A 27,899-nucleotide genomic window follows, 5' to 3' on the forward strand; every position below is an offset into this window, starting at 1 on the left:
CCAACCTTGGTGTATTTTTTTCCTATCTAAACTAGTGCTACATTATAGATGTTCAATAAATTTTCTTTTAATAAATGCATCAGTCTAAGCGAAATTTCTTAATGATATAAAATAAGCTCCATGGGGCCCCTGGGTGGCTCAGTGGGTTAAGCATCTGCCTTTGGCTCAGATCATGATCCAAGGTCCTGGGATGGAGCCCCCCGTCAGGGCTCCCTGCTCAGCGGGGAGTCTGCCTCTCCCTCTGCCTCTCCCCCAGCTCGTGCTCTCTCTGGCACTTTCTCTCTCAAATAAATAACTAAAATCTTTTCAAAAATTTTGAAAAATAAAATAAGCTCCATTAATGTTGTTTTTCATTAGCTGGTATGTCTTGTTATAGTATTCAGCATATAAATAATTTATATGAGAGAAGTACCCTCTGGCTCTGAACAGAAGTTTGCTGAGGAGCAGTAAAATTTTACTGACTCTCATGTCCTTGTCTCTCCCACCCCCCACACCCCCCCAACCCCCATTCTATATAAAGGGAAAGCAGACGAGGTATCAACAGATAGGAAAGGAAAACATAAATAATTCAGTGTTTATAGTGTACTAGAAAATGTACTGGTTAATTGAATATCTAAATTTATGGTAAGACCAAAGGTCACTAATGTTTGGAAGGGGTAGACATAATCATGAAAATTTAGCGTGCACCAGAAAACATGTATCTTGTGTAAGAGAAGTAATGTGATTGGATAATTTTAGTCAAAACAATGCATTTTCTTGTCTATTTGTCTAGTTCTTGGTGTACCATATTTCTGCTCTTTTTTTTTTTAAGATTTTATTTATTTATTCGACAGAGAGATAGACAGCCAGCGAGAGAGGGAACACAAGCAGGGGGAGTGGGAGAGGAAGAAGCAGGCTCCTAGCAGAGGAGCCTGACGTGGGGCTCGATCCCAGAACGCCGGGATCACGCCCTGAGCCAAAGGCAGATGCTCAACCGCTGTGCCACCCAGGCGCCCCCATTTTTCTGCTCTTTAAACCATTTCCTCTTATAGTGTAAATCATTTTAACTATGTTTTGAAATGCTATGGTTGGGAGCGGGCAGGAAGGGGAAACGCGCTGTTAAAGAGACTACATTCCACAGCCAAGCTGCCTGGGTTCTAATCTCAGCTTTGCTACTAACTGCACGACTGGGGGAAAGTGATACACAATCTCCACCTTACTTTTCACATGTGTGAAATGGTGATATTAAGAGTATATACCGGATGAAGTTGTTTTGAGGAATGGCTGCTCATAGCACACAGTGCCTGTTACACGGTGTTCACTCTATAAGTAGCTATTTTTATAGAATAATGGAGTGTTTTCTGAAACAAAAATGTATAATTTCAAATTGGTTTTTTATACATTGCATTTTCATAAAATGACACTGGTCATACAATACTAACTGAATCACGGAGGCAAATTTTCGTTACTATTACTCAAAAAAAAAAAAAACCCCTCTGTATGGGCTCAAGTGAATTTTTAAATTCCTATACTAGAAAATTTATAATTTGAAATATGCAGTGTAGAGAAAGATGCTGCAGATGGTGGTGTTGAAAGACCTCTTTGTCTCTCACGGTGCATCGGACGCAGTACTGTACAGAGGTACCTTTCTGAGTTCTTGGCTGAGACCCTTGTAGTAAAAAATAGATTAACAAGAGACTAAAACAGACGTTTATTGACACGTATCCTCATGTATCCATGGGAGATACCCAGGGAAAAATGAATAACTCTCAGAGGCGACTCTAGCTTCGATACCATCTCCAGCTAAAGAGAAAAGGAGGAAAGGTGAGGGGAGGCTAGCGGTGGGGAGGTACTAGGAAAAGCAGTGTAAACAAGTGTGAGATTTGTTACGCAGATTTAAGTCTGCCTCTTCTCGTTGATGACGGTCTACTAAAGTTGTCTCCTCTTCGTCCTTCCTGGTAGGGAGGGAGGAGAAGGACACTTTCGTAAATGTATGTCAGGCTTAGGCAAACACAGGGAGAACAGAGAGATTTTCTTTTATCTGCTTCTTCTCAATCGCCTTCAATTCAAAATAATCCTTACGCCAAAGTGGCATGTTTTGGAATGGCATCTTCCGCCGTCCTTCAGTAGGAATTTCCCTAGGCAGCTCTTTCTCTAAGAAGGAGATACACTGCCAAGAACTATGAAGGATCTGATATTTTATCCCACTTGTAAGCTAACAAGTAGCCTGCCACAGTTTCATAGAAGTTGACAGGTGCATGAGATTCCTCTGTCAGAGACAAAGGGTTTTATTACTCAGAGCGCCACAGGCAGCCTGAGCTTCAGGCTTTCATAGATTCTTCTCGCTCCCAAGGCCCCCGGTTTGAACTGGAGCTGCAAGGCGGGTGCTGCACAAGCAGCCAGGGTTTGGATCAGAATGGAGAAGTCCAAGTTTAGGAATGTCATGCTAGCAAACCAACCCAAACTTTGCCCTGGAGGGACAGATTATCTTTGTTATCCTGCAAAACATTTCTCTGCCCTTGAGCGAAATACTATCTCTATCTTTGAAACTGTGTGTGTAGAAATACAAGAGAACCATGGCAACTTGACCCCCAACGTACACAAATGACATACAAGTGTAAGACTATTATTATGAAAAAAATGCACAAAAATTTTGACCAGAGATTTAGAATAACATTGTATACGTAAAACATTCAATCCTTTCTGAGCATTTCTTTGAATATGTACTTAATCTATTAGAATAAAACCTTGCAACAATTTGTTTTGCTTTGTAGTGTGTTATCACTTGATGCTTTAACAGTCATACATTTTTCCTCTAATCAAGTAGGTTTTATCATTTCCCTCTATTTATTTATTCCAATAATCTAACCTTATTGCCTAAATTATTTCTTATTGTGTTACAGGAACTAACACACACTTTCTCAAGAGTGGTTTGCACATTAGCAATCTTCCTTTCTCTCTGCCTCTTAAGTTTCACAAGGTACAATACGTTCCTTCTCTGTAGTGTAGCTGGGCAATTATTACTCAGCTTTGCAAGGCAGTTTTCCTCTGCTAATAGACAGCTAACGCTTCCCCCCACCCCATCCTTATTTTAAAGAAACATTTTAGCGGTTGTTATATTCTTCGGAGATAATATCATCCTGGTCTTTGTTTTTAAACTAAATTTACAGCTGCCCTGTTGTTTGGTATATGTATATGTGCATCCTGTCCTTTTAAAGCCCGAGCTACAGAATTCGTCGGAGTTCCAGAGAAAAGAGGAACTGTCAATTACTACTAATAAATTAAAGTAACTGTTTAACTCTTCGCCAAGTGATAAAAACCAAGCCGTTCCCTTCGGTGGATATAATTAGGAGGTACATCCAAAGAGTTTGCGCAGAGGTTGAGTCATTGGTAGAGCTGTCAGAAAATACACAGGTCACCCTGTATATTAATGTATAAAGAGTGAATAATCTTTTACTATAAGTATATGTCTCGTGTGACATTTGGGACATACGTACATTTAAAAAAATCATTGTTTATTTGAAAATTTTCATTTAACTGGACATCCTCTATTTTTATTTGCTAAATCGGGCAACTCTATTCGCCATTTATCCACCAGCCAAACTACAAATAACTTTTTGGTAAAATTTCGCATCAAGTGGGTTTTAGCTCAGAAGCACTTGGGGCAGAGATAAAGGTATCAAAGTTTTCATGATGTGACATCAACACAACGCAAAAATAAATGTGAGTGATTGAAAGTTTTAAATTCACAGATGTAGGTTTGGAAGTCCGGCTCAAAGAGTGGAGGAGTAGACTAAAAGAAGTCACGGCAGGAGGGCTTGGGGGTTCTCCGGAGAAAAGAAACTTCAGCCTAGAGAGCCTAGCCAAAAAGAGTGAAAGTTATCGGAGCAAAGGCTTCTTCTGCTGTTCAGTGAGGAGAGAGCGCGAGACCTGAGCGAGCCAATAGAAGCCGAACAGAAGGGGGTTGGGTGCGTGAAGCCAATCAGACATGAGATGGGTGGGACTCGACTCCGGGAAGGAGCGGGCTTCGGTTGTTTGGGCTCCGGACGGCGGGGCTCAGCCAATCGGAACCGAGCAGGGCGGGGTTGGACTCCGGGAAGGGGCGGTCTCAGGGAAGTAAATCGCAAGGGAAGCGCGTCTTTCAGCCTCACCTCCATCTGCACCTGCCCTGCACCTGCCCCTTTGCCTTTCTCCCGGTAGGGCGGACGCTGACTCGAAAGGTGACGGCTCGTCATGGCCTACCCGGGATACGGAGGAGCGGTGAGTCCGGGCAGCTCCTCCGCCGCCTCCGCCCCCGCGGGGTGGGGCGCCCCTGCGGGCGGTGCCAGAGTGCGGGGTCCGCCCCCTCCCGCCTCTTCGCTTGACGGGTCTCTGGTTCTCCGTGGGGCTGAGACACCGCGCGGTGTTGGAACCTGGGGCCAGGGTTGAGCGGGAAGCCACAGGTCTTCTGGTCCCTGGGGGCCCTTTAGGCGAGTCCTTATGAGGCAGGGATGTGCTGTGATTTTTGGAAATTTTCTTCCTGGATTGGAGGAACAAAAGCGCCGTTTTCTTGTTCCAGTACTATTTTGTGGTCGACCCCCACCTTCCGCAGTTTTGCTAGACGTCCTCTTCCTGAATTTTTGGCGACTTCTTGTTTTCTGTCCTTTAAGTTGCTTATGAATAAATTAAGATATGCTAAATGTCTCTTAATTTTTACTATTCCACCAAGGGCAGTCTGTTCTAGACTTTTTTTGGGAGGTGGGAAGGAGTAGGTTACTCTTTCTTGCATAACTTTATCCTTAGTCTCCTTTGAGAGTTGGAAGTTGTAATTTGAGGTTATATATTCTTTTTTTTTAATTCCTGAAATTGCCTTTTCGGGTCTCTTTTGATGGTCTTTTTTCTTCTTTTAAAAGAAGCAACTTTTTAAAATGTTTGTTTTTAATCCATTATATTGTTTTAACGTTTACCGTTTCCTTGTACTTCATTGCTTCATAATCTAGTTGTGCATTTCCTGGAGTTTGAAGTGCATTTTCTGGAGCTCCAGCACTTCCTCTGTACCTTTACTCTTACACATCCAGCCGCTCAGCTCTTCAAACTACGATAGCATCCCGCCTTTTGACTCCCTCTTTCCCCCCAATTTAGAATTTTTTTTTTTTTAATTTTTATGGTAGTCTTTTTTTCTTTTTGCCTTCTGGCAATCTCTGTTCATCCTTGAGGATGCAGGTCAAGATTTTTGTTCAATATGGAATAACAAACAATCTCGACACCTCTTTCTCTTCTAGACTCATAAAAATGCTCAGTAAAATGCCTTTCTAAGGTATAAGGTATTAAAAATGTACACCAAGTTCCAAAGTGAAAAAAGTAGAGAGAAGCCATAGCCATAGCAGGAAACAAAAATCAGAATATCTACATTTGAACCATGGTCTCCTTCTTACTAGTTGTTTGACCTTAATCAATTTTGGAAACCTCTTGAAGTTTCAGGTGCTCAATGACAAAAAAGACATAGTAGTTTCATACCATATAGAGTTTTTGGAAAATCAAAGCACATGATGGAAAGTACTTAGTACCTGGGCTATAAAAAACCCCCAGTAAATATTAGCTGTGTATTATTTTTGTTGATATTCTTATTGTTATTCTTATAAGTTTTGCGGACTGTGGTTGGAATTAATCACTTTATTGATCTGTTTTTTGGTGTCTTGCTTTTTTAAAAATAAATATTTTCTGGTGGGGAGGATGTTTGCATTCTATGCAGTTTCCCATGACAAGTTCACAGTTCCATTGTATTATACCGCACAGTCTTCTCAGTATGTGTCTGAAGTAAGCTACTACTTAGTTTGTAGGTGAAATTTTTTTGTGTTTTTTTGCCTTTTGTTTATTTTGGTGATGTTGATGGTAAACACAAGAAGAGTGCTTCATGTTCATCTGTTAAATCACGTTCTCAGAAGCTAGAGAGTTCTTTTTTCTGTTACACTTCTTTTGATGTTGGATAACGTGTTAATGAACTCAGTTAGGTCCTTATGCAGGATATCTAGCATTTTGTAGATAACAGCATTTGTGATAGTGAATTTGGTTGCTTTTAGTAACTCTTTCTATTCTTGCTTTTCAGTGGACTCCTCATAAATATTTTCTTTTAAACCAACTGTAGTGAATAACGGGTAATATTTGTATTAATAACTTTACCCTTTTCACTCTTATAGTTTGGAAATTTTAGTGGTCAGATGCCAGGAATGCAGATGCAGATGGGACAGCCAGTGCCGGGAACAGGGCCAAACCTGCTGCCTGGTGGATACCCAGCATATTCTGACAGTTATTCCTCAGCGGGAGACCCCATGTGGACGTACTTCACTGCTGTTGCTGGACAGGTGAGATGTTAAATGTATGGCACAAAACCAGTTTTGAAAGTGATTGCTATTTAAAAGAAGTGTTAACTATGTTACTTAGTGTGTCATTTTAAATCTATATGAAATTTGTATTTTACACTTATCTAGACTAATTTTTTTCTTGCGATCAGAGATGAGGGTAGTCATAATTATTTCCTATTTAGAAGTCTGTTAGTACGATGCCTGACACATTGTTCATTTCACTAAGACTGGAAACAGTGTGGTGCATGGCGACTGAGCCAAAGAGGACTGGGGAAAGAGATCTACGTGACCCACGTGTTAATCTCCTTGAGGAAGCTGGGGCAGCGTGTCAAAAAGGAGACTTTTAAATTGTGACTGGTGCTTGGAGAGACTTGATGGTAAAGCCAATCAAGAAAGGGTAAAGAAAACAGAGCAGAATGGAGGTTCAAGTATCAGACCAGGGAGAAGAGACAGATTCACACTTGAGTCTTAGTCACAGTCTGTATCTCTTCTTTTAGACTCACCAGGAAAAACTTACGGAGTAGTTGGAATTTCACAGAACTTTGATAACATTTTTCATTTATTATTCATTCACTTGAGTGTTCATTCGATCCCACATGCTTGGCTAGAAATATAGGATAGACGCAGAATTATTATATATGGCGGACACTTTCTTTTGGTGGCCCCCGTTCCATTTACAACCTCTTTTTCCCTTCTGTGGTAGAAGTTGGAAAAGCCCTAATACCATCCCGGACCTTTGAATCTAGTAAAGGTAGCCGTGTGCCACAGGACTGGCCACTGAGATGCAGGTGCAATTTCTTTAGGATGCTTTCCTTTTCCAAATGAGAAAAGCCTTCCTGGGAACTAGAGTTGGCCCTCTTTTGCTCCTTAATTCTTCCTGCCTGGAAAGGGAACTTGTCAATAATACCAACAACTTGAACTTGAGCGTGCCTGCCACTCCTTTTTCACACAGAGGCACCGTGGGGTAGGCAGGACGGATGTACCCTTTTATGATAAACGACTAAGTGGAGATTAAGGCTTAGTAACTGAACAAATAGGACTTGAACTTGGGTATCATTTCAAAATCTTGCTACCTATTAGTTAACCTAACCAATGGCAACTAATTTTTTGTTAATTATCTAAAGCGCAGTTTTCTGCCACTAATGCTATTTAGTTAGGGTTTATAGAGTTGGACATTATCATTAGCTCAAACTGCAGTAAAGAGATCCAAAAAGATCACTGGGATTTTCCACATATGATTTAGGAAGACATTACTTGTTAGTCAATTAAGGTAACATGTTTTCATACAACGTATGAAATATGAGTATGAAGTAGTGTACTAGGAGAATGCTTTCTCATGGTAATAACTTGTAGAAAAGCTATTCAGGTTGTTTTTCGGACCCCCAAAATTCTGAAAAAGCACATGTAAAATAGAATTTCACTCATTAATTAGCTTTTAGATTTTGAAATGTAATCGACACTTGAATGAGAAGTTGTAAAATTTTCAGCCTTTTGAAATAGTAAATGTGCATGGCCCCAAACTGTCAGAAATGACTATAGTTGAACCAAGAACCAATGGTAATTGTCTTTATTCCACCAGACAACCAGCCTGCTTTGTACCACGTACTGTGCTAGGGCCTGGGGATGCAAAGATGCATGAAACTCACATCCTGACTTAGAAGAGCTCTGCCTAGTCAGGGAGATAGACATGCAGGGAATGATAATGGTACAAGGAGGGAAGTGCTGAAGATAAACAGACGAAGATTATGGCAACACTGAGAGAGCGTTCTCTGATCTTTATGCTTGTTCTTTTTGCCTGGAAAGCACTGTCCAAAATAAACATAACAAGAGCCACAAACATAAGCCACATATGTAGTTTTGAAGCCTCTGGTAGTACATTTTAAAAAGTAAAAAAAAAAAAAAAAAAAAAAAGGTGAAATTAATTTTCATAACATATTTTCTTGAATCCAGTATATCAGAAATACTAATATACCAACATGTAATCAATATAAAAGTTAGTAATAGGGTAGTTTGCATTTTTGTTGTTCCTAAGTCTTGGCAATCTGGCATGTATTTTACACTTACAGAGCATCTCAGATCGGACTAGCCATGTTTCAGTGCACAGTGGAATATATGGCTAGTGACTGTATTGGACAACTCAGGCCTAGACCACTCACTCTTCCCTCAGATGTCTACATAGCTTGCTCCTTTACTTCCTTCAGATCTTCCTTGAAACTCACTTTATTAATGAATAAGTCAGTTCACCCTATAAGTAAATTCACTGATCAGTGATCTACTTAGAGGTGAATTCACTTTATCAGCCTCCGTGAGGCTTCCTTAACTGTCTGTATTAAGTAGCATTGGTCCGCTCCGCAGCGCCCGTGCGCCCACTCCACATCACTCTTACTCTGCTGTGTTTTTTCTCCTTAGTACTTACTACCATGAAATGTAATTTTTGATTTATTGTCTCTCTTCCACCACTAAAAAGTAAGCTCTGTGAAAGCAAGGAGTTTCTTTTGGACACTGGTCCTAGTCCATTTAGCGGTGCATGAACATAGTAGGGAGCTCAGTAGATATTTGTTAAGTGAATGGTTCTTTCTAAATGAAGGTATTTGTTCCTTTATTTCTCTGCATTTTCTTAACACACTTGTTTTCATGATTACTTTGTAAGATTAATTTCATCTTGTATGAATTTGTTCTGAAATTGTTGCTTTTTGTTGGCTGTCTTTCTGAACATTAGATTTGGTCAGATATTTTGGGATTTTGGTTTCTAAACCTATTTCACGTGGAGTGTTTGTTCATTTCTTCCCTCCCCCTTTATGTCCTCTTTTATGTCATCCCTTCGGTCCTCATGTCAGTCTTCCTTATGTAGTGGTTTTGCGATTGTCCGCACCTCGACTGTGTCCAGAATCCCATGTCACGATAGCTCAGGGCGATCAGGGCTACACCTAGCTGGCGGTGGCATCGCAGATCCCATCAGCAAACGGGGTAGCTTAGCCTAGCGTGTTGGTCCTGCTTTCCTAAGCCTTCCACTTCTCAGAAGTGGTATCATCAGGCAATAGTCTATAGTATATTTTGTTTGTTTTGTTTTGCCTCTTGTCCTGCGTAGAGCGTCCCATCTCACTTCCTGCGTCCAGGCGGCACACCGCTTACGTTCCTCATGCCTGTGGGGTCCTCAGGAGCAGGCCGCCTGCCCGGACTGCGCATCTGCTCTCACTCTGCTTCCGAGCTTTCGCTTCTATGTGATGTACCCAAACCCAGTGTAGGTTTGGAATTTCATATATAGAAATTAGCTTCATACAGTTTGAAAAATAGAAACTATTCAAATAAAGCAATGAGCCTCACCTATATTTAGTTAGAGAAATGGTGTCTTTTTCTCTCACAGTTATTTTCCTTCTGCGTTGCCGCAGACGGTCCCCTAACTTGCCGTTGTACTGGTAAGTGCTTTAAGGTCCAGCTGGGGTAAGGCAAAGGAGAGACTCACCTTTAAATTGAAAGGGGCTTAAAAAATTTAGTAATCATGATAAAGTTTTAATCCCATATTTAAAAAAATTAATGCAAAAAAATCTATGATGAATAGATATCCAATTTTTAAAAAAAGATTTATTTATTTTCGAGAAACAGAAAGAGGGAGAGAGAGAAAGTGGGGGGAGGGCCAGTGGGAGAGACTCTCAAGCCGACTTCCAGCTGAGTGCAAAACCCCACTTGGGGCTCCATCCCAGGACCCTGAAATCATGACCTGAACTGAAATCAAGGGTCAGATGCTTAACTGACTGAGCCACCCAGGCACCCCTGCACTAGGACCTTTTGATGAATTTAATGGAAAATGTCCTGAGTTTTATAGCATTTAATTCTGAACTCTGGTAAAATTATAAACTTGGTGTATCATAGGAAGATTACACATTCAGTTCTGAAGTACAAGACACAGAGACAGACTGCACTCCGCCTCGTAGCAGGGCAGAGCAGCGTGGGGAAGGAAGCATAGACCTCGCAGATAAATAAGTATGTAGAAATTTGAAGCATGGAATATAAAGCTTTTTTTTTTTTTATTTTGTGGAAGAGAAAATAGCGAGATGTGTTTCTTAGTTTCACTCATTCAAAAAGCGTTAACAAAGACTAAAATACTATTTATATTCCTTAACTCAAATTTATGACTTTTTCTGTGTCTTTTGAACGTACTACTTTTCAGCTTTGCTTCCTCTTTAATCTTTGTTCTTTCTCGGCAAAAGAATCTCCATATCTCCGGGGTCCCTTCTAAGTCTTTGAATGCACAGAATCCAGAGAAAGATCTCTGTGCGCTAAGTGGACTTTTCTGTGAAATGTTCTAGAAGAAGCTCGTATTTGAATAGAAATTATCGTCAGACCACATAGGACTGATTTTCTTCAGTTTAATTGGATTGGTCAAGGTTTTTAGTAAATTCAAATTGCTCTTTTCTAGAAAGTTTTAATTTTGAGCCTGTGGTTTGCACAATGCATTATTTTTATAAATGAGGAAAAAATTGATGAAGCTTAGTGATTCTCACTAATTTTATTCTCAGGTTTAGTATCATTTTCCCACTTAAGAAAAGTGAAAGAAAAAGGTAATTTATAACCATGTTATCTTTAGTATAAGATAGGAGACATTTTTAAATTAAAAATGAGAGAAAAGTCATTTCCTTCTTTTGCTTCTGTTTTAATAATTTGTGAAAGATTGTCTTTCAAAATTTACTCTGCAGTAATTGACGATGACCGGGCGTCTCTACCCTCATCTCCCTGAGATACTGTTGGCAGTGGCGCCTGTGGGCTTCATTGATTGTCTTGTTTGTTGTTTTTATGTTTACCAGTGATTTCTTAGATCCCATTAGAAGTGTGTGCATAGTTTTCCAAAATCTTAAGTATAATAATGGTTTGATATAATAGGAAGGTAGGTAATTGTTTAAATAAAAATTCCTTCTAAAGTCTTTATCATTGGAAGAAACATTGCTAACCTAGCTTTGATTCTAAACATATGGCTAATTTTTTACAATATAATTTTCTTAGTCTAGAATTTATGAAAGTTCTGTAAGCAAAGTCCCAGAACTATGCATGGCAGAGAAAGGAACACTTAGATACTCTGTGTAGGCACAGGGATGATCCATTGGAAAGAATGCTTCTTATATTTTTTAATTCCTGTTAGAACCACTGGAATTTTTGTTATAAAGAATTCCTTGCTAAAGATTCATTAGAATATGAGTGTTTATAATACTTCTTGGAAGTTGGTTGTAAAATTTTCTTTATTTCCTGGGTCTCTTACAAAATTGAACTCTTAAAAGTTCGTGTTTTAAATTTGCTTCCCTGATCCTTTCTCAGAGTTATTGTTTTGCATTTGTGACAATGTTTATGATGCTTCCAAGTAAATTACTCTGTATATTTTTTGTAGAGAATAGGATGAGGCACTGAAACGTAATGGGAATATTCAGCCTGTTTCACTTCCATTGTGATTTCTTGTTGGTATTAAAAAAAATTTTATTTCCCATAATAAGTTCAAACAAGAATGTTTGGGAAATAATCAGAAGAACAGCAACAAGATGCAGGATGACTCAAATTTTGCTGGGAGTAATGGGAGAAGTGGGGGGAAGTTATTTTCTCCTTCCAGTTACAGTTTTATATCCCTTAGAAATAACACCCCCATGAAAGGGGCATAGGGGAATGTTTTTGAGATTTTTCTGAACACATTTTGGTCATTTTTCCATTTTAAGTAGAGGTACAATGATTTTCACAAGATATTATTTTGACCTATAATAGGTCAGAATGATTATGCTGTTTCTCAGAAGTAGAAAAAATAAATTATACTTGAACTGCTTAAATATTAATAGAATATAAGTTGATTGTGAAAAAAATCATTCATTTTGTATGCTGTTTTGTAATATGCCTTTGCTGTCAGTAATTACCTCTATAATTTTGGAGTTGATAATAGAGTAATGTTTTAAAGAATGCATATTTATTGATTGGCCTAAAACAGCCAATTAGCATATTAATATGATTTGATATAATTGTGCATTAAATCAGATTATAATTATTTTTTGACAGGATGGTGAAGTGGATGCTGAGGAACTTCAGAAATGTTTGACACAGTCTGGAATTAATGGAGCTTATTCTCGTGAGATCTTCCCCCCCATATTTAAAATATTTTTAAAAATCTTTTTATCGCAGTTATATGCACATAATTTAAAGAGGCAAATAGTTCTGCAAAGCTTATTGTGAAAATAACTGTTCCTTGTGCATAATTATATCCCTGATGTTAGCCACTCATAGAGGAAATCTCCATTCAGCTTTTGCAGCTGATTCTTTTGAAATTTGCCTCCAGATCTCAAAATAGCATGCTTTTATCACTATAGATTTTCAGTTTTAATGATTAACAATTGATATCCTGCTATGGCAGATGAGAATTAACACTCTTGGAACTTGAAACTCATTCTTGTCCCAGTACTCCACACTGGAATGCTTCCCAATCCTCCTCCATCCAATATAGCTGTATAGTAATTTTCGTTAGGTCGGTAATCAGTATTTGCTTTAGTGTTATTATCTAAGTGTTCTTCCTCTGTCTTGTGATAATGTATGATTAATTTCCCTTTTTATATACTGTTCTACTTTTTCTGAAATTAATTATCATTCTGGAGCTTTTTATTGTGGTCTACTTTCTATGCATAGCAGCAAACCTATCATTCCTTCACCATCATTCTGGAACTGACTTTCCATGCTCTTGAGTTGGATCTCCCTTTTATTTAATCTCTAGTCATTTTTAAAAATTCAATAAAATATAACATTAACTAGCTTCTCAATAAGAGAGTGCATGGGAGGAAGGTCTTTTTAGACTTTATCTGAAAATACTTTTATCTGAAAATACTTTCATTCTGTCCACAAAATTAAGTGACCAGTGGAACTCTGCATTACAGATCATTTTCATTTAGAATTTTAAAGACATTGCTCCATTGTTTCTAGCATCCACTCTTATTTTATCTTTCTGTTTTCTGCTAGTATGTCGGTTTTTTCACTTGGAGGGCTATGGGATCTTATCTTTGTGCCTGGTTTGGAATTTCGCATGATGTGCCTGGTCATGCTGTGTGGGAGCTCAGTGGGCGTCCTCAGACTGGGAGTTCATTTGCTTTGGTTCTGAGACATTTTCTTTAGTGATATTTTCTCAGGTTTTCTCTGGAATGCCTGTCATTTGGACTGGGTCACTTTCCTTATATTTTTTCCTCCCTTCTCTGGTTTTCCTCTATGGGGAGATTTCCTCAACTTTATTTTCTGAATCTTCTATTGAGTTTTTTTAATATCTGTTATCATATCCTTAAAATGCAAGAACTTCTTTTCTTTTTTCATGTATGTGATGTCTTCCCTTATCTCTCTGAAACTGTATTTTTGTATTTGTTGTTAATGTATTTTTGTTGTTGTTAATGTTTTTTTCAGAATTTTTTCTTCTTCCGTCAACTGTGTTTCCTCCAATTTTTTTTTCCAGTTTATTTGTTTGGTTGTCTTTCATGTTAGATGCTTTTCTCAGGTGTCTGGTGATCCTTGGTTGCACACGTTGAACTAAAATGCAGGTGAGAAGCTCTGAGGTCATGGTTTGGTATTGGCCGTAGACTTCCATGTCTGGTGGTTTGGCAGGGCAGTTTGTGATGCAACAGTATGTTTAGGGATTTCCTTTTGGGCTGGTTGTCTGGTAGGAAAGGAGGAGGGAAGACTTAGCAGGGTTCTCGGTCTTTGATAAAAGGTCACTTAAATGCCTTATTTTTACTAGATAGGCTAGGGTTAGGCTTTAGGTATGTGCCTGGTATCCTGCAATTCCCAGACCTCTCCAGAGAAGAATACCCCAGACTTATGCTGGGGTGAGAATTGACACGGCAGGCATCTACCAATTTGGGGCAAGGAGGGTTGGGGGCTCTAAATACTCTTTAAATAGATATTCAATTGGTCCTTCTGTTTTTATCTCTATCTTCACACTTGTTTTCTGAAAATACTAACAATTTTTAAATGTTTGGGGTCTTCTCTAGGATAAGTACGCTGGTTCTCAACTTTTCTTATAGTGTGTTTAGGAAGCCAGTTTCTCAGATCTAGGGTTCAGATAAGGGTGAGGGTTAGGGTTAGGGTTAGGGTATGTGCCTGGTATTCTACAGTTCAGAGACCTCTCCGGATGGTTAGGGTTAGGGTTAGGTTAGTGTTAGGGCGAGGGTTTGGGTTCAAGGTTAGGGCATTGGGTTTAGCCATTTGGGAATGTCCCTATTATCCTGCAGTTCAGAGACCCTCCAGAGTATAAATTCCCCGAGTTTTGCTGAGGTTAGAATAGATACTGCAGGTCTGTGGATCGAGGCCAGGAGGGGATTAGGTGCTCTAAATGCTCCCTAAATAGATCCTCAGTTGGTCTTACTGTTTTTATCTCTACCTTCATACCCATTTTCAGAAATACTGCCAATTCTTAAACATCCGGGGTCTTCTCACAGAGAAGTAGGCTGCTTCTCAGCTTTCTTATTGTGTATTCACAAGTCACTTTCTTAGATCTAGGGTTGGGGTTAGGGTAGGAGTTAGGATTAGTGTTAGTGTTAGGGTTAGGTTTGTAGATTACTGGTTAGTGGTTAAGATTAGTGTTAGGATTAGGGTTGGTGTTTGGTTATGTGTCTGGGGTCCTGCAGTTCAGAGACCTCTCCAGAGTTAGTGTTAGGGTTAATGTTAGGGTGAATGTTAGTATCAGGGTTAGAAGGTAGGGGGACTGGTTATTGGTTAGTAGTTAAAGCTTTGAATATGTGCCTGTTATCCTGAAGTTCAAAGAATTCTCCAGACAGTAAATCCCCAGACTTTTGCTGGTGTGAGAATAGACATGGCATCCATCTAGGAAGCTGAGGCAAGGAGGACATTTGGACTCTAAATCCTCTTTAAATAGGTATTCAGTTGGTCCTGTTTTTCTCTCTACCTGCACACCCATTTTCACATATAATACCAATTCTTAAATGTTTGGTGTCTTCTCCTGGATAACCAGACTCCTTTTCAACTTTTCTTATTGGGTATTCATCAAGCCACTTTCTTAGATCTGGGTTCGTTAACTTCCATCCATCCTACTACTTTTCCAAGTTACATGATTCTTTTCCTCTGTTTTCTCTTTCATCCTCTTTATTTTTCTAATGGTTTATGACGTTAGAAAATTTAATTTTTTACCCATTCTAATGGGGTATTGGGGGAAATGAAAATCTATTAACTTTCCTGAAAATTTTTCTCTATTTTTTGTCAAAAATATGTAATCTTATATACATTTTTCTCAGCCCTATTTTGTGATTGAAGATATGCTTATTTGAAGACTCCATGTTTGCCATTTGTTGTCATATGTTCAGATTTCCCCATGTAATGGATGTGTGCCATGTTAACTTGAAAGCAAAACATATCATTTTCTTGACAAAATGATGGAATGCCATCCAGAGATTTCTCATGGAAACTTCAGCCCCCCTCCTTCTTCCCACTTGAGTAGTATTGTATGAAGGAGCACTGGGCTCCAGTCCTGATTCTTCCATTTAATTAGCTCTGTGAACTTGGGAAACTTTATTATTCTGGGCCTCTGTTTCTTCATTTGTAAAATTGGGACTTACAGTACTTTTGCATGTTTATATGAAATTACAAAATCATACTACCTGGGTCATAGTTGAATGCTCATTGAGTGTCTGTTGAACTGTCATTCTGAAAATACTGTAACCAGCTATTCTAACATTTATACTATATTAATTTAAAGAAAATCAGATATTTTAACTTGTAGAATGTTTTATGATTTTTTTCTTTATAGATCTAAAATTTGGCTGAAATGTTTTTTATTTATAAAAATTTAAAATATGTTATCAAATAGCAAAATAAGATAACTTAATTTTAGGCATTTTTATTTATTCATTCATTTTAAAGAGCTACTAATAAGAACTTTGTAAGCTTAAGTAGTTGTGCTGACATAATATCTCTTTTATCAGGACTGATATAATTACTTTTGAGGTAAATCAGCTTACCAGTTCAGTGCAATTGTGATAAGGGTTAGAAAAATTAAATTCTACCTAGTGAGTCTTCAGTTATAATTCTATAGATATTAGTTAATATTTCTAATAAGCCATGATTTTAATACAGTTTATATTTACTTTTTTCTTCCTGCCTTTTCCCTCCCCCAAGGGAAAATAGCTGCTTCAGATCAGAAGCTCATACTTTTCTTACTTGATTGATTGCAGTAAACTAGCAAATGATTTACCTATATCTAGGTCCATCTTACCTTACTCTATAGTCTGTTCAGTGTAGGTGAATGTTTCTGGAATGGAAATTTTCGAATTGCCCCTTAGCTCCTTAAAATTCTTCAGTGACTTCCATTGGTCTAAATCTTCAGGGTAGCATTCCAGACTTTTATGATCTGGCCCTCATCTGCCTTTCAGATGTCATCATAGGCCAGTTCTTCAGCCCAAGCTTTAATCAAATTTCTAACTCCGTCAAGTTTTGTGATCTCAGTATATGTCAGACTTCTACTTAAAACCTACTTATCATTTGTGTTAGGAAGACTGAAGCCCTCCTTTCCCCGTGACAGTAATTTTCAATTTTTTTTATCATTGCTTATCTGATGACCCAAATCCCCTGACTAGATGTGAGTAGTTTGAAGTAGTAGTGATTTTTATTTTTGTCTTTTTTTTTTTTCCCACACTGTGGACACCTAACATTTAAAGTTTGTTGATAAGGGGTGATTGTGTATTTGTGGCAATTTTTAAACATTTTGTTTTATGAAATAGAAATTGTCATAATTTTACATAGATAAAAGTGGGCAGACTCCAGCAAATAATAAATATGTTTTATAGCCTTTAGTTTGGAAACCTGCAGAATTATGATCGCCATGTTGGATGTATCCTTGAATAAAAATAGAAAATACTAGAATATGGAATAATTGCTTTCTGAATATAACCAAGCAATTGTTGGCTATAAATGGCCACAGTAAATTGGAGACTTTAAAAATACTTTGTAAGATCCTGTTTGAATTCCATACTTTTCCATTTTTATGAAGAAATCTATTCTTTTGCTAAATTTGGCTAACTTGCAGAAGCGTACTAACAATTTTTTAGTCAATGATTTACAGTTTTGGGTCAAGTAAATTCTCTTTGGTATCAAAACTTATTTTTATTAATAAAACTATCAGAGAGATTACACAGGAAAAATGGGATTTAATGAATTCAAAGAACTTTGGGCAGCTCTTAATGCCTGGAAGCAAAACTTCATAACTATTGATCGAGATCACAGTGGCACAGTGGAACATCATGAACTGAATCAAGCCATCACTACTATGGGTAAGAAGATTAAAAGTCTTTAGAATCTGTCCACATCATCTTGGTTCTTCGATGAGATGAATCTCAGTTGTTAAAATTTGTTAAGTAGTAAAGGAATATATTATTTCACCAGTTGTTGCCCAGTTTGATTTTAAGATTGTAGATAAGTTCTGACTGAAGACCTTTAACAAAACCATTTTATCTATGATTTTTCCAAAGGATGATCTTTTGTACATTCTCATTGATAAAACAGTTTCTGAATTTCCTCCGTTGAGTATATTAAAATGTATTCCCCTAATTGTTGGTACTCACCATTTATATCTGGTAACTTGGTAAGCTCTCTAATATTTATTTATTTATTTATAGCTCTTTTTTAACCAATTTTTTGAAATATAATTAATATGCAGTGTTATATTAGTCTCAGGTGTACAACACTTCTGTACATATGCATATCAGGTGTTCAGCCATTCTGTACATTACTCGGTGTTCACCACAAGTATATTCACCACCTGTCATCATACAGTGTATACTATGATCTTATTGACTGTATTCCCTATGCTGTATTTTTCATCTCGTTACTTATTTTTTATTTTAATTTTTTAAAAAGATTTTATTTATTTGAGGGAGAGACAGAGAGCATGAGTGGGGTGGGGAGCAGCAGAGGGAGAGGGAGAAGCAGTCTCCCTGCCGAGCATGGAGCCCAACGTGGGACTCGATCCCAGCACTCTGGGATCATGACCCAAGCCAAAGGCATATACTTAACTGACTGAGCCATCCAGGTGGCCTGACTTAATTATTTTTTAACTGGAAGTTTGTACCTCTTAGTGCCCTCTCTGACAACCATCAGTTTGTTCTCTGTATTTAAGAGTCTTTTTTTGTTTGTCCCACTTTTCTTTGTTTTGTTTCTTAAATTCCCTATATGAGTGAAATCACATGTCTTTCTTTGACTTATTTCACTTAGCATAATACCCTATATAGGTGCAGCCATGTTGTTGCAAATGGCAAGATCTCATTTTTTTAATGGCTGAGTAATATTTTATTGTATATATAAACCACATCTTTTTTATCCATTTATCTGTTGATGGACACTTTGGTTGCTTCCATAATTTGGCTATTGTAAATGGTGCTGCAGTAAACATAGGACTAATTGAATTAGTGTCTTCCTTTTCTTCGGGTAAATATCCAGTAATGGATGCATATACTTTTTGAATTAGTGTCTTCCTTTTCTTTGGGTAAATATCCAGTACTGGATGATAGGTAATTCTATTTTTAACTTTTTGAGGAACTTCCTACTGTTTCCACAGTGGCTGCACCAGTTTACGTTCCTGCCAGCACTGCAGGAAGGTTTCTTTTTCTCCACATCCTCACCAGTACTTGTTAGTCCTTGTCTTTTTGATCCTGGCCTTCCTGACAGCTGTGAGGGGGTCTCTCACTGTGGTTCTGAGTTGCATTTCCCTGACGATGAGTGATGTTGAGCATCTTTCTGTGTGTCTGTTGGCCATCTGTTTGTCTTTTGGAAATATGTCTATTTGGGTCCTCTGCCCATATTTAACTGGATTATTTGGAGTTTTTGGTGTTGAAGATGTTAACTAGACTTAGTGTAGTAATCATTTTGCAATATGTACAACTATGGAATCATTATATTGTACATCTGAAACTAATATAATTTTATATGCCAATTATATCTCAGAGAAAAAAAGAAAAAAGGAAGTACAGAATTTGAATGATAGCAAGGATCACTAATAATCTTTGCTTTGATAGTCTTTAAAGAACTATAAAATTACAGATTGGAAATACTGAAGCATTAAAATCTACAAAATACTCTAGACATTATTTAAAAATCAAAATATATTTTAAAAACACAAAAAGATAATTATTTGTCTTCTTAGCTTTGACTTCGTTACAAAGCTAGAACTGTGACATTTATGTACCACTTAACCACTTTATTAGTAATAAAGCCTTTGATAAATTTCAATGTGAATGTATTTTGTTTCTAGTATATATTTTTGTGGAATGAATTTTGGAAATTTATGATTGTTTTTAAAGAAAATGCAATGTTGTGGTGTTCTTATGGTTTTTGGTTTTAGAAGTTTTTAATGTATAAATTCCTTTTTCTAGGTTACAGGTTGAGTCCTCAAACATTAACCGCTATTGTTAAAAGGTACAGCAAGAATGGCCGAATCTTCTTTGATGATTATGTTGCTTGCTGTGTGAAGCTTCGAGCATTGACAGGTATTGATCATTTAAAAATGGGTGCAGTATTATGTAGCTATTTTTCTGAATAGTATCTCTCATTTTCTTCAACAAGTTTGTAATATTATATATTTTTCACCTTTATTCACTGTTACATCTAATCACTTTTAAGGCTTTAAAATTTTAGTAATACGAATAGTGAAAAATTGTTATAGCTGTTTTGGGAAGTTTTCTTCATGTCTCAGTTGCCCAGGATATGAAATCACTTGATTTAATTGAGAACAAAGAGAGAGAGGGAATCCGGTGGCAGTGGAGTGGGAGAACCATAGGCTTGTCTCTTCCCACAAACACAGCTACGTAACTATCACATCATCCTAAATACCCAGAAATTGACCTGGAGATTGACAGAACAAACTCCACAACTAAGGGGAGAAGAGAGGTCCATCAAAGAAGGTAGGAAGAGCAGAGATGTGTTTAGGGGAGAAATGGATCACGAGTGCTGCAGAGAGGAGGAAGCCATGGTCACGGAGAAGGGGGGAGAGAAAGGAACCCCTAGGGACGCATAAGAACATTTCCCCAAAGCCATTGGCTTGGCAAATTAGAGGGGCTAAGTTTTATGAGTTCTTGCAATCAGCGGGCTTAAAACCTGGACTTTGAAATGTCAGCCTGCTTGGCTAGGATAGAGCCCCAAGGGCACTGTGCTGCTCCTGGAGAGAAGGCAGACACACCACAGGGGCAGACAGCGGGAAGCAGTGGTCTGAAGGATGCCCAGTGTGCAGAGCGTTCACTCTTCTTAGAGCATGTCCCTGAGAGGCAACGTTGTTCTGGAGACACCTCTCCAGGAACAAAGGAGCTGGCTGATGTCATTTCCCTCTCCTGCCCCTTAGCATAAACACAGAGCCACCTCAGGAAGCAGTGCGGCACTGACACTGGCTGCCTGACTTGTTTATACCAAACCTCATACCCCTGCGCTCTGGTGGGACTGCCCTTCTCAGTCAGGCTTGCCTCAGCCCCAGTGTGGTGGGCTCTTCCCCCAGAAGACCAGCACAAGCCCCTGCCCACACCGTGTCTCCCAGCTAGAGAGTTCTGCAGCACCTCAGTTCTGGTGCAAGTGGTGGTAGGTCTGATTTCATAAGCAGACCAGAGCACACCTAGTTAACACTTGCTCTGTTGTGGCCAAAGACTGAACATTGCCCACAGCAGATAAGCAGAGCCTCTGCGGGTGACGGGCCTGAAGGATAGAGCAGCCAAAACACAAGAGCAGAGCATACGCTGCACACACCAGAGACGCTCCCTACAGAGCCCGGCCCTGGACACTGCATGACCTCTTCTTCATAAAGCCATTACTTTAGGAGCAGGTCACATTCTGGCTTCTAACACATAGAAGAAGGCAGAGACTTAGACAGAATGCCAAAATGGAGGAATTTATCCCAAATGAAAGAACAAGATAAGGCCAAATATATAGAAATCTGTTGCATTTCTATATACCAATAATGAAACAGCAGAAAGAGAAATTAAGGAATCAGCCCCATTTACAACTGCACCAAAAAAAAAAGGTACCTAGAAATAAACCTAACCAAAGAGGTGAAGCACCTGTACTCTGAAAACTGTAAAACACTGATGAAAGAAATTAGAAAGAAATGGAAAAATATTCCATGCTCATGGCTTGGAAGAACAGATATTGTTAAAATGTCTATACTACCCAAAGCAGTCTACACAGTAAATACAAACAGTATCAAAATATCAACAATATTTTTCACAGAGTTAAAACAAACAATCCTAAAATTTGTATGGAACCACAAAAGACCTTGAATAGCCAAAGCAATCTCGAGAAAGCAAAGCAAAGCTGGAGGCATCACAATCCCAGACTTCATGTTATATTACAAAGCTGGAGTGATCAAGACATACGGTGCTGGCACAAAGACAGACACATAGGTCAATGGAACAGAACAGAAAACCCAAAAATGAGCCCACAACTGTGTGGTCAGTTAATCTTCCAACAAAGCAGGAAAGAATATCCAGTGGGGAAAAAACAAATGGTCTTGGGTAAACTGGACAGCAACATGCAAAAGAATGAAACTGGACCACTTTTTTATACTGTAAACAAAAATAAATTTAAAATGGATTAAAGACCTAAATGTGGGGATGCCTGGGTGGCGCAGTTGTCAGGCATCTGCCTTTGGCTCAGGGCGTGATCCCAGCGTTCCGGGATCGAGTCCCACATCGGGCTCCTCCGCTGGGAGCCTTCTTCTTCGTCTCCCACTCCCCCTGCTTGTGTTCCCTCTCTCACTGGCTGTCTCTATCTCTGTCGAATAAATAAATTAAAAAATCTTAAAAAAAAAAATAAAGACCTAAATGTGAGACATGAAACCATAAAAATCCTGGAGAACACAGGCAGTAAGCTCTATGACCTCAGCCATAGCAACTTCTTTCTGGTTAGGTCTCCTGAGGCAAGGGAAACAAAAGCAAACATAAACTATTGGGACTTCATCAAAATAAAATGCTTCTACACAGTGAAGTAAACAATCAACAAAACTAAAAGACAGCCTACAGGATGGGAGAAGATATCTGCAGATGACATATTTGATAAAGGGTTCCTTTCCAAAATATATAAAGAACTTCTAAAACTCAACACCCAAAAAACAAATAATCCAATTAAAAAGTGGGCAGAAGACATGAATAGACATTTTTGCAAAGACATCCAGATGGCCAACAGACACATGAGAAGATGCCCAACATCACCGACCATCAGGGAAATGCAGATCAAAGCTACAGTGTGATAATCACCTCACACCTGTCAGAATGGCTAAAATCAACACAAGAAACAACAGGTGTTGGTGAAGATGTGGGGAAAAAGGAACCCTCTTCCCCTGTTGGTGGAAATGCAAACTGGTGCAGCCACTGTGAAAAACAGTATGAAGTTTCCTCAGAAAGTGAAAAATAGAACTACTGTGCTATCCAGCAATTGTGCTCCTAGGGATTTAGCCAAGTACAAAGGTACTAATTCAAAGGGATACCTGCACCCCGATGTTTATAACAGCATTACTTATAATAGCCAAACTATGGAACAGCCCAAGTGTCCGTCAATTCGTGAATGGATAAAGAAGATGTATACACACACACACACACACACACACACACACACACACACACACTATGGGCTATTACTCAGCCATAAAAAAGAATGAAATTTTGCCATGTGCAAAGACATGGATGGAGTTAGAGTGTATTAAGCTAAGCGAAATAAGTCAGAAAAAGACAAATGCCCTATGATTTCCCTCATATGTGATATTTAAGAAACAAAATAAATGTGCAAATGGAAAAAGAGGGGGAGAGAATGAGGCAAACCGAGAAACAGACTTTTAACTATAGAGAACAAACTGAGAGTTACCAGAGGGGAGGTGGGCAGGGGGTGGGGGAGATAGGTGATGGGGATTAAGGAGGGCACTTGTCCTGATGAGCACTGGGTGATGTAGGGAATTGTCAAATCATGATATTGTACCCCCAAAACTAATATTGCACTATATGTTAACTAACTGTAATTTAAAATAAAACTTAAAAAAACTTTTGAGTATGAAATTAGTCTTTTTTTTTTTTGTATTTAGGAACACCAAGTATTTGAAACTATATATCTAAAATTTCAATATTTTTTTGTTTGTTTAAAGATTTCTTTAGGAGAAGAGACCACTTGCAACAAGGGGTTGTGAATTTTGTATATGACGATGTGAGTATTCTGATATTTACACCGTGTTCTAGATGCGTTCAGTTGTCAAACAAATTTTAAGCGATCCTTGGTATCAGTACTGGTAATAATATGTTTTATAGACCATATTCTTTTTCTGTATTTCAGCTAAATGCAAATGTGCTTCAGTATTTGTACAAATACCAACTTGATGTTCTATTAAACATAAAGATACTTCTAAATTTTATGACCTGTTTTTGGCAGCTTATCTTTCAAATCATTTATTTTTTAAAGAATGTGTTTACCTGTCAGAGAGAGAGAGCACAGTCCTGGGGAGCAGCGGGCTGGGGGAGAAGCAGGCTCCCCGCTGAGCAAGGAGCCTGGGTTTTGACCTGCGCTGAAGGCAGACGCTTACCTCCTGAGCCGCCCAGGCATCGCATCTTTCAAGTCATTTTTAAGGGCAAAACTACCATTATTTTTTACAAAGAGTGGTTTACTTTTGGTGATATTAAGAGAGAGGAAATTTTCGTATATGACAGATTATGACACTGTTCATTTCTCATTTCAAATGGTTACAATTAGCATGATCCCATTTTTTAAATTGAAACTATAGGAAAGTTATATTTCACACGTACATCAAAGTTTCAGGGTTTTTGTTTTGTTTTTGTTATGGGAAAGTCATAGGGTCAGCATTTCCCTACCGGTATATTCTGGTTTATATTACAAGCCTTGGAAACATTTAAAACTTCCCCTCTTGTGAAAATGCTTTTATGGAGTATAATTTATCAAAAACAAAAACCATTTTATTGCTACCAGCTGACGATTTTGCTTATGTGTTAGTTTTTGCAGGGTACAATGGCAATTTGAATGTCTAGAATTTGAAAGCTGAAGAAAAACTGTGAATTTTTTTACCTGGAAGAAATGAACTGGACTACTTTGAATTTGAAGCTTTGGGAGCTTTTCTGTGTTTCTGCCTGTTAAATCTGTTCCCTTTCTATGTGTTTTTACTTTAGTGCATAGTTCAAAGCAGTAAGAGAAGTGTTTTTGTATTTGGAATATTAATTGCTTTTAGAAAAGTTATTGCTTAACAGATATCTGTATAGTATCATAAAATATGGGCATATTGATGAATTGATATAAATACCTTTTAACCTTAATTTTTAACATTGTTAACCCAGAATAATGTACTTACAAGGGAGTATTTAAGAAGCCAAATAGTGAAAGTCTAGATAAAGTTAATGTATACTTACCGGAAGGTTATAAATTACACTTTGAAATTTTGTTTGTCGTTGTTGGTTGTGAACGTGAGCTAGAAGGAGAAGCCTGGATTTTGTGCCATATTTGTAGAAGAGTTTATTCCTTGATCACGTAATTCAAAAAAAAAAAGAAACTCACTGGTCTTTGTCTATGCAGAGAGAAAATTCCTAAAATCTTATGTCACGTCACCTTAGGTGTGCCGTAAATTAACCTATAGAAATAAGGCTCCCGGAGGCGTTTTTTCCCTTTGTTTTTGTCAGTGCTTATTTTTTTCAATATGCTTTTTTGTCTTCTATGGAAAAAAGGTTCTTAGTAAGCAGTATAGCCTAACATGGCATCTTCCTTTTAAATCTAGACTTTGTGGAAGTGATACGTATTTTAAACAAAATGTCAACATTTCAATGTATTCTGTGAAGCTAAATTGTTTTATATATAATGCCAACTGTTTACAAAGTTAAAAAATCAAGTAACCTACCACTTTGTTTAAATGTTCAGAAATTGGAAGTTTGACTTTCTCACCATTAGCTGCGGGTTTACCATTAGCATCGGTAAACTGGTAAGTCGTTGAGTGCAGGTGTGTAATGAGGGGGTAGTGAGCACAGTAGGCACCGTGGCCTGTTTTCTGTGGCATTACTGTGGAAAGTTGCAAAGTAGTCATCAGATCCTTAGCCTGTAAGATCTCTGGTGTGAGCTGTTGTAATTAATCCAGCCGCCTTCCTGGCAAACATTGTCTTTCTTAGTGAAGATTTAAAACACCATGTATTTTTCTTACACTTTAGCTGAATGTCTTCTGGCTTAAAATGGGAGTACAGATTGACATGATTTTAGTATGACTGGTGACCAAATTAAATATGCTTTTTGTAAAATTCTGTGTTTCTTAAAGGATGGAGGGTGAATGGCAGTATCTTGAAAGAAAACTTTTTATAAACTCACAGAATTTTAAATCAACTTTTACTTTTAACAGTCCTGGAAAGGAAGTATCAGATAGTCATTTTGACATTATAATTTTATGTAATTAGCTGTCAGATTCATTTGGTCAGCAGTAAAAAATGTGTGACAAAATCATCCATATACTTTTGTCCTCTAGCTGTTAAGTGTTTTTTCATGAACATATATTCGATAATGTGAGAGGATGTTAACTGAGCCATAAAAAAAATACAGGACTCGAATTAGAAGTCTTTGGAAAAAACTAATGTGAACACACTCATATCATTCATGTTGAGTAAGGGTGATAATATGACTTAGCAGCCTGGGATCTTAACATCCAGCTTATAGGTACAGAACAGTGCTGTTCTGAGGTCTGTTGTAATTTTTCTTACTTGGAGGCTAATGGTTGAGGCAAAACTTTAAAAATGAGCTAGGGTATATTCTTCATAGAAGTTTCTGCCAGATGACACTTTGTATGAGAACTCTTTACACGATTCTCTGACATCCTCTTCCAAATTCCTATGAATTTGGGGGTAGATCTGTGAAGGAGTTTCGATGATCAAACATTATTTGGGAAATTTGCACCCTTTTCAGGGAGCTTGATAAAGCCTAAGGTTCATAAATTCCTGTTTACTTTCATTTGACCTAGTTTTTTCCAAACTTTTTTGACCACAGAACCCCTTTCTCTAGCAAAACTGATTTTCCATGCCAATCCAACTTGCTTGTCAGACAGTTCTTTTGCGCTTTCCACTAAATAGATAATCTTACCAAACATTAGCCATTGAGAATATTTTACTTGGACTTTTATACTGAAATGCAATTCACTTTTTGATGCCCTCAAGATAATTGATGTAAACAGATATCCATTACTAAAGTAAAAATTAAATAGTCCGGTGATGAACAATGACTGGAATATGAATACAGTGTGGTAATTTGTACTGTTTAACTCACACACGTTTTCTTGTCATGATGTAAATTGTTGAATAACGTACACTCTTAACATCTAAGTGCTTTTATTTATGCAGTAAACATGTTTCCATGTCATTTTGAGAATTTTTTAATAAACATTCAAATATCTTGCTGTAAAGCTTTGTATCATACAAAATCTGTTACATATATGAGAGGCTTCAGTTCAAATAACAGTGCAGTAATTCACCTGTGCCTATAAACTGCCAAATGATTAAATGTCAGGTATTGTACTTCTATTTTGAGTGGCAGTTTTACACATTTTAAATTACATCGAGGGGAAATCCATACTATTGGAATCTGAATTTGGTCCACTTTAAGTGTAATTTCGAGGTCTGTGCTCATGTGATCTATTTAGGCATGCATTCAGAAACAAAAAGTAATTTAAAAAAGTCAAATGATATGTTTATTTCCAGAAAAGGTATTCACCCTGGAAGAAAGTAGAATTTATTAATGTAGTTTAAAGTCTGTGCAATTTAAAAAAATGGCAAAAAAATCAATTCGTGATTATTTAAGTAAAATAGACAAATGAAGTTCCCTTGCACTCTTACGGCGTTACTAAACTGGGCGAACTAAATACATGCTGTTTGTCAGAAATGTGCTTTTGTTTTGTCCTTTTATGTTTGACAGACTCATAGATGATATGTTTTCTCTATTTGTAGCAGTTTTCTGGGAACTTAGTAGGAATACCTTTGTGTAAGTCTGGTAATTATATTTCGTGAGTAAAAAACCCAAGACTTCTTTCAGGTTAGAATTTTTTTTTTCTCTTAAACTTTAAAATGCAACCATGGGTGTTTTATTACTTTGAAACTTGTATTTAAAAATCACATTTTTTTGGGTCTTGTAAGCACTTTGAAATAAATGTACAATGCTAAGTTATCATCTAAGAGTATGTCTAGACTTTATAATAAAATTAGATGATATGAAGAAAAAACAAATATTGAGAACTTCTGTTATAGTGATGAATGCAGAGAGGATTTTAAACGAATACCGTTTAGGTAATTTGTAGTCTAGAATAAGGTTATAACATCATATATGTCCATATATTAAGTTAAATATTTTCCTGTAATTTAGAATACTGAGCACAAGACTACTTTCCAGCAAAACACTAGGATACTTATGAAAAATTTCTGTCTGACTCACTATCAACTCATTATTTGGATGCTGGGAAATCTGTGCTTTTAATTGTTTCTTGCCATGTCTTTTTCTATTTGTTTTAAAAAACGTATTTTACTGGCATATGAAGAGAAGAGCCTTATATTACTTAACATCCCTTTTACCCAGGTAGCTTGG

At 37.7% G+C, this 27,899-nt stretch overlaps 1 protein-coding gene across 2 annotated transcripts; it reads left to right on the forward strand.

Moving 5' to 3' along the window:
* Positions 1 to 3,982: 3,982 nt before the first annotated feature.
* On the forward strand, positions 3,983 to 26,727 carry GCA (grancalcin). 2 transcript variants are annotated; one of them, XM_057318186.1, is made up of 8 exons: positions 3,983 to 4,239; positions 6,156 to 6,320; positions 12,348 to 12,417; positions 17,120 to 17,163; positions 17,455 to 17,602; positions 19,700 to 19,813; positions 23,440 to 23,498; positions 24,297 to 26,727. In XM_057318186.1, exons 1-8 carry the CDS (start codon positions 4,213 to 4,215, stop codon positions 24,321 to 24,323), a joined length of 654 nt encoding a protein of 217 aa, XP_057174169.1. In that variant the 5' UTR covers positions 3,983 to 4,212; the 3' UTR covers positions 24,324 to 26,727. The 2 variants fall into 2 exon arrangements, with proteins under 2 accessions (XP_057174169.1, XP_026348459.2); XM_026492674.4 differs by lacking the exon at positions 3,983 to 4,239 and adding an exon at positions 4,309 to 4,448.
* Positions 26,728 to 27,899: the final 1,172 nt, after the last annotated feature.

Source organism: Ursus arctos, unplaced genomic scaffold (genome assembly GCF_023065955.2).
Source record: "Ursus arctos isolate Adak ecotype North America unplaced genomic scaffold, UrsArc2.0 scaffold_1, whole genome shotgun sequence".
Taxonomy (NCBI): domain Eukaryota; kingdom Metazoa; phylum Chordata; class Mammalia; order Carnivora; family Ursidae; genus Ursus; species Ursus arctos.

Bases quoted from the DNA above. Each gene is read 5' to 3' on its own strand.
- GCA (XM_057318186.1), top strand. From the start codon at position 4,213: ATGGCCTACCCGGGATACGGAGGAGCG. The intron at 6,321-12,347 runs GTGAGATGTTAA...ATTTTTTGACAG, and splicing joins TCACTGCTGTTGCTGGACAG to GATGGTGAAGTGGATGCTGA. The intron at 23,499-24,296 runs GTGAGTATTCTG...CTTATGTGTTAG, and splicing joins TGAATTTTGTATATGACGAT to TTTTTGCAGGGTACAATGGC.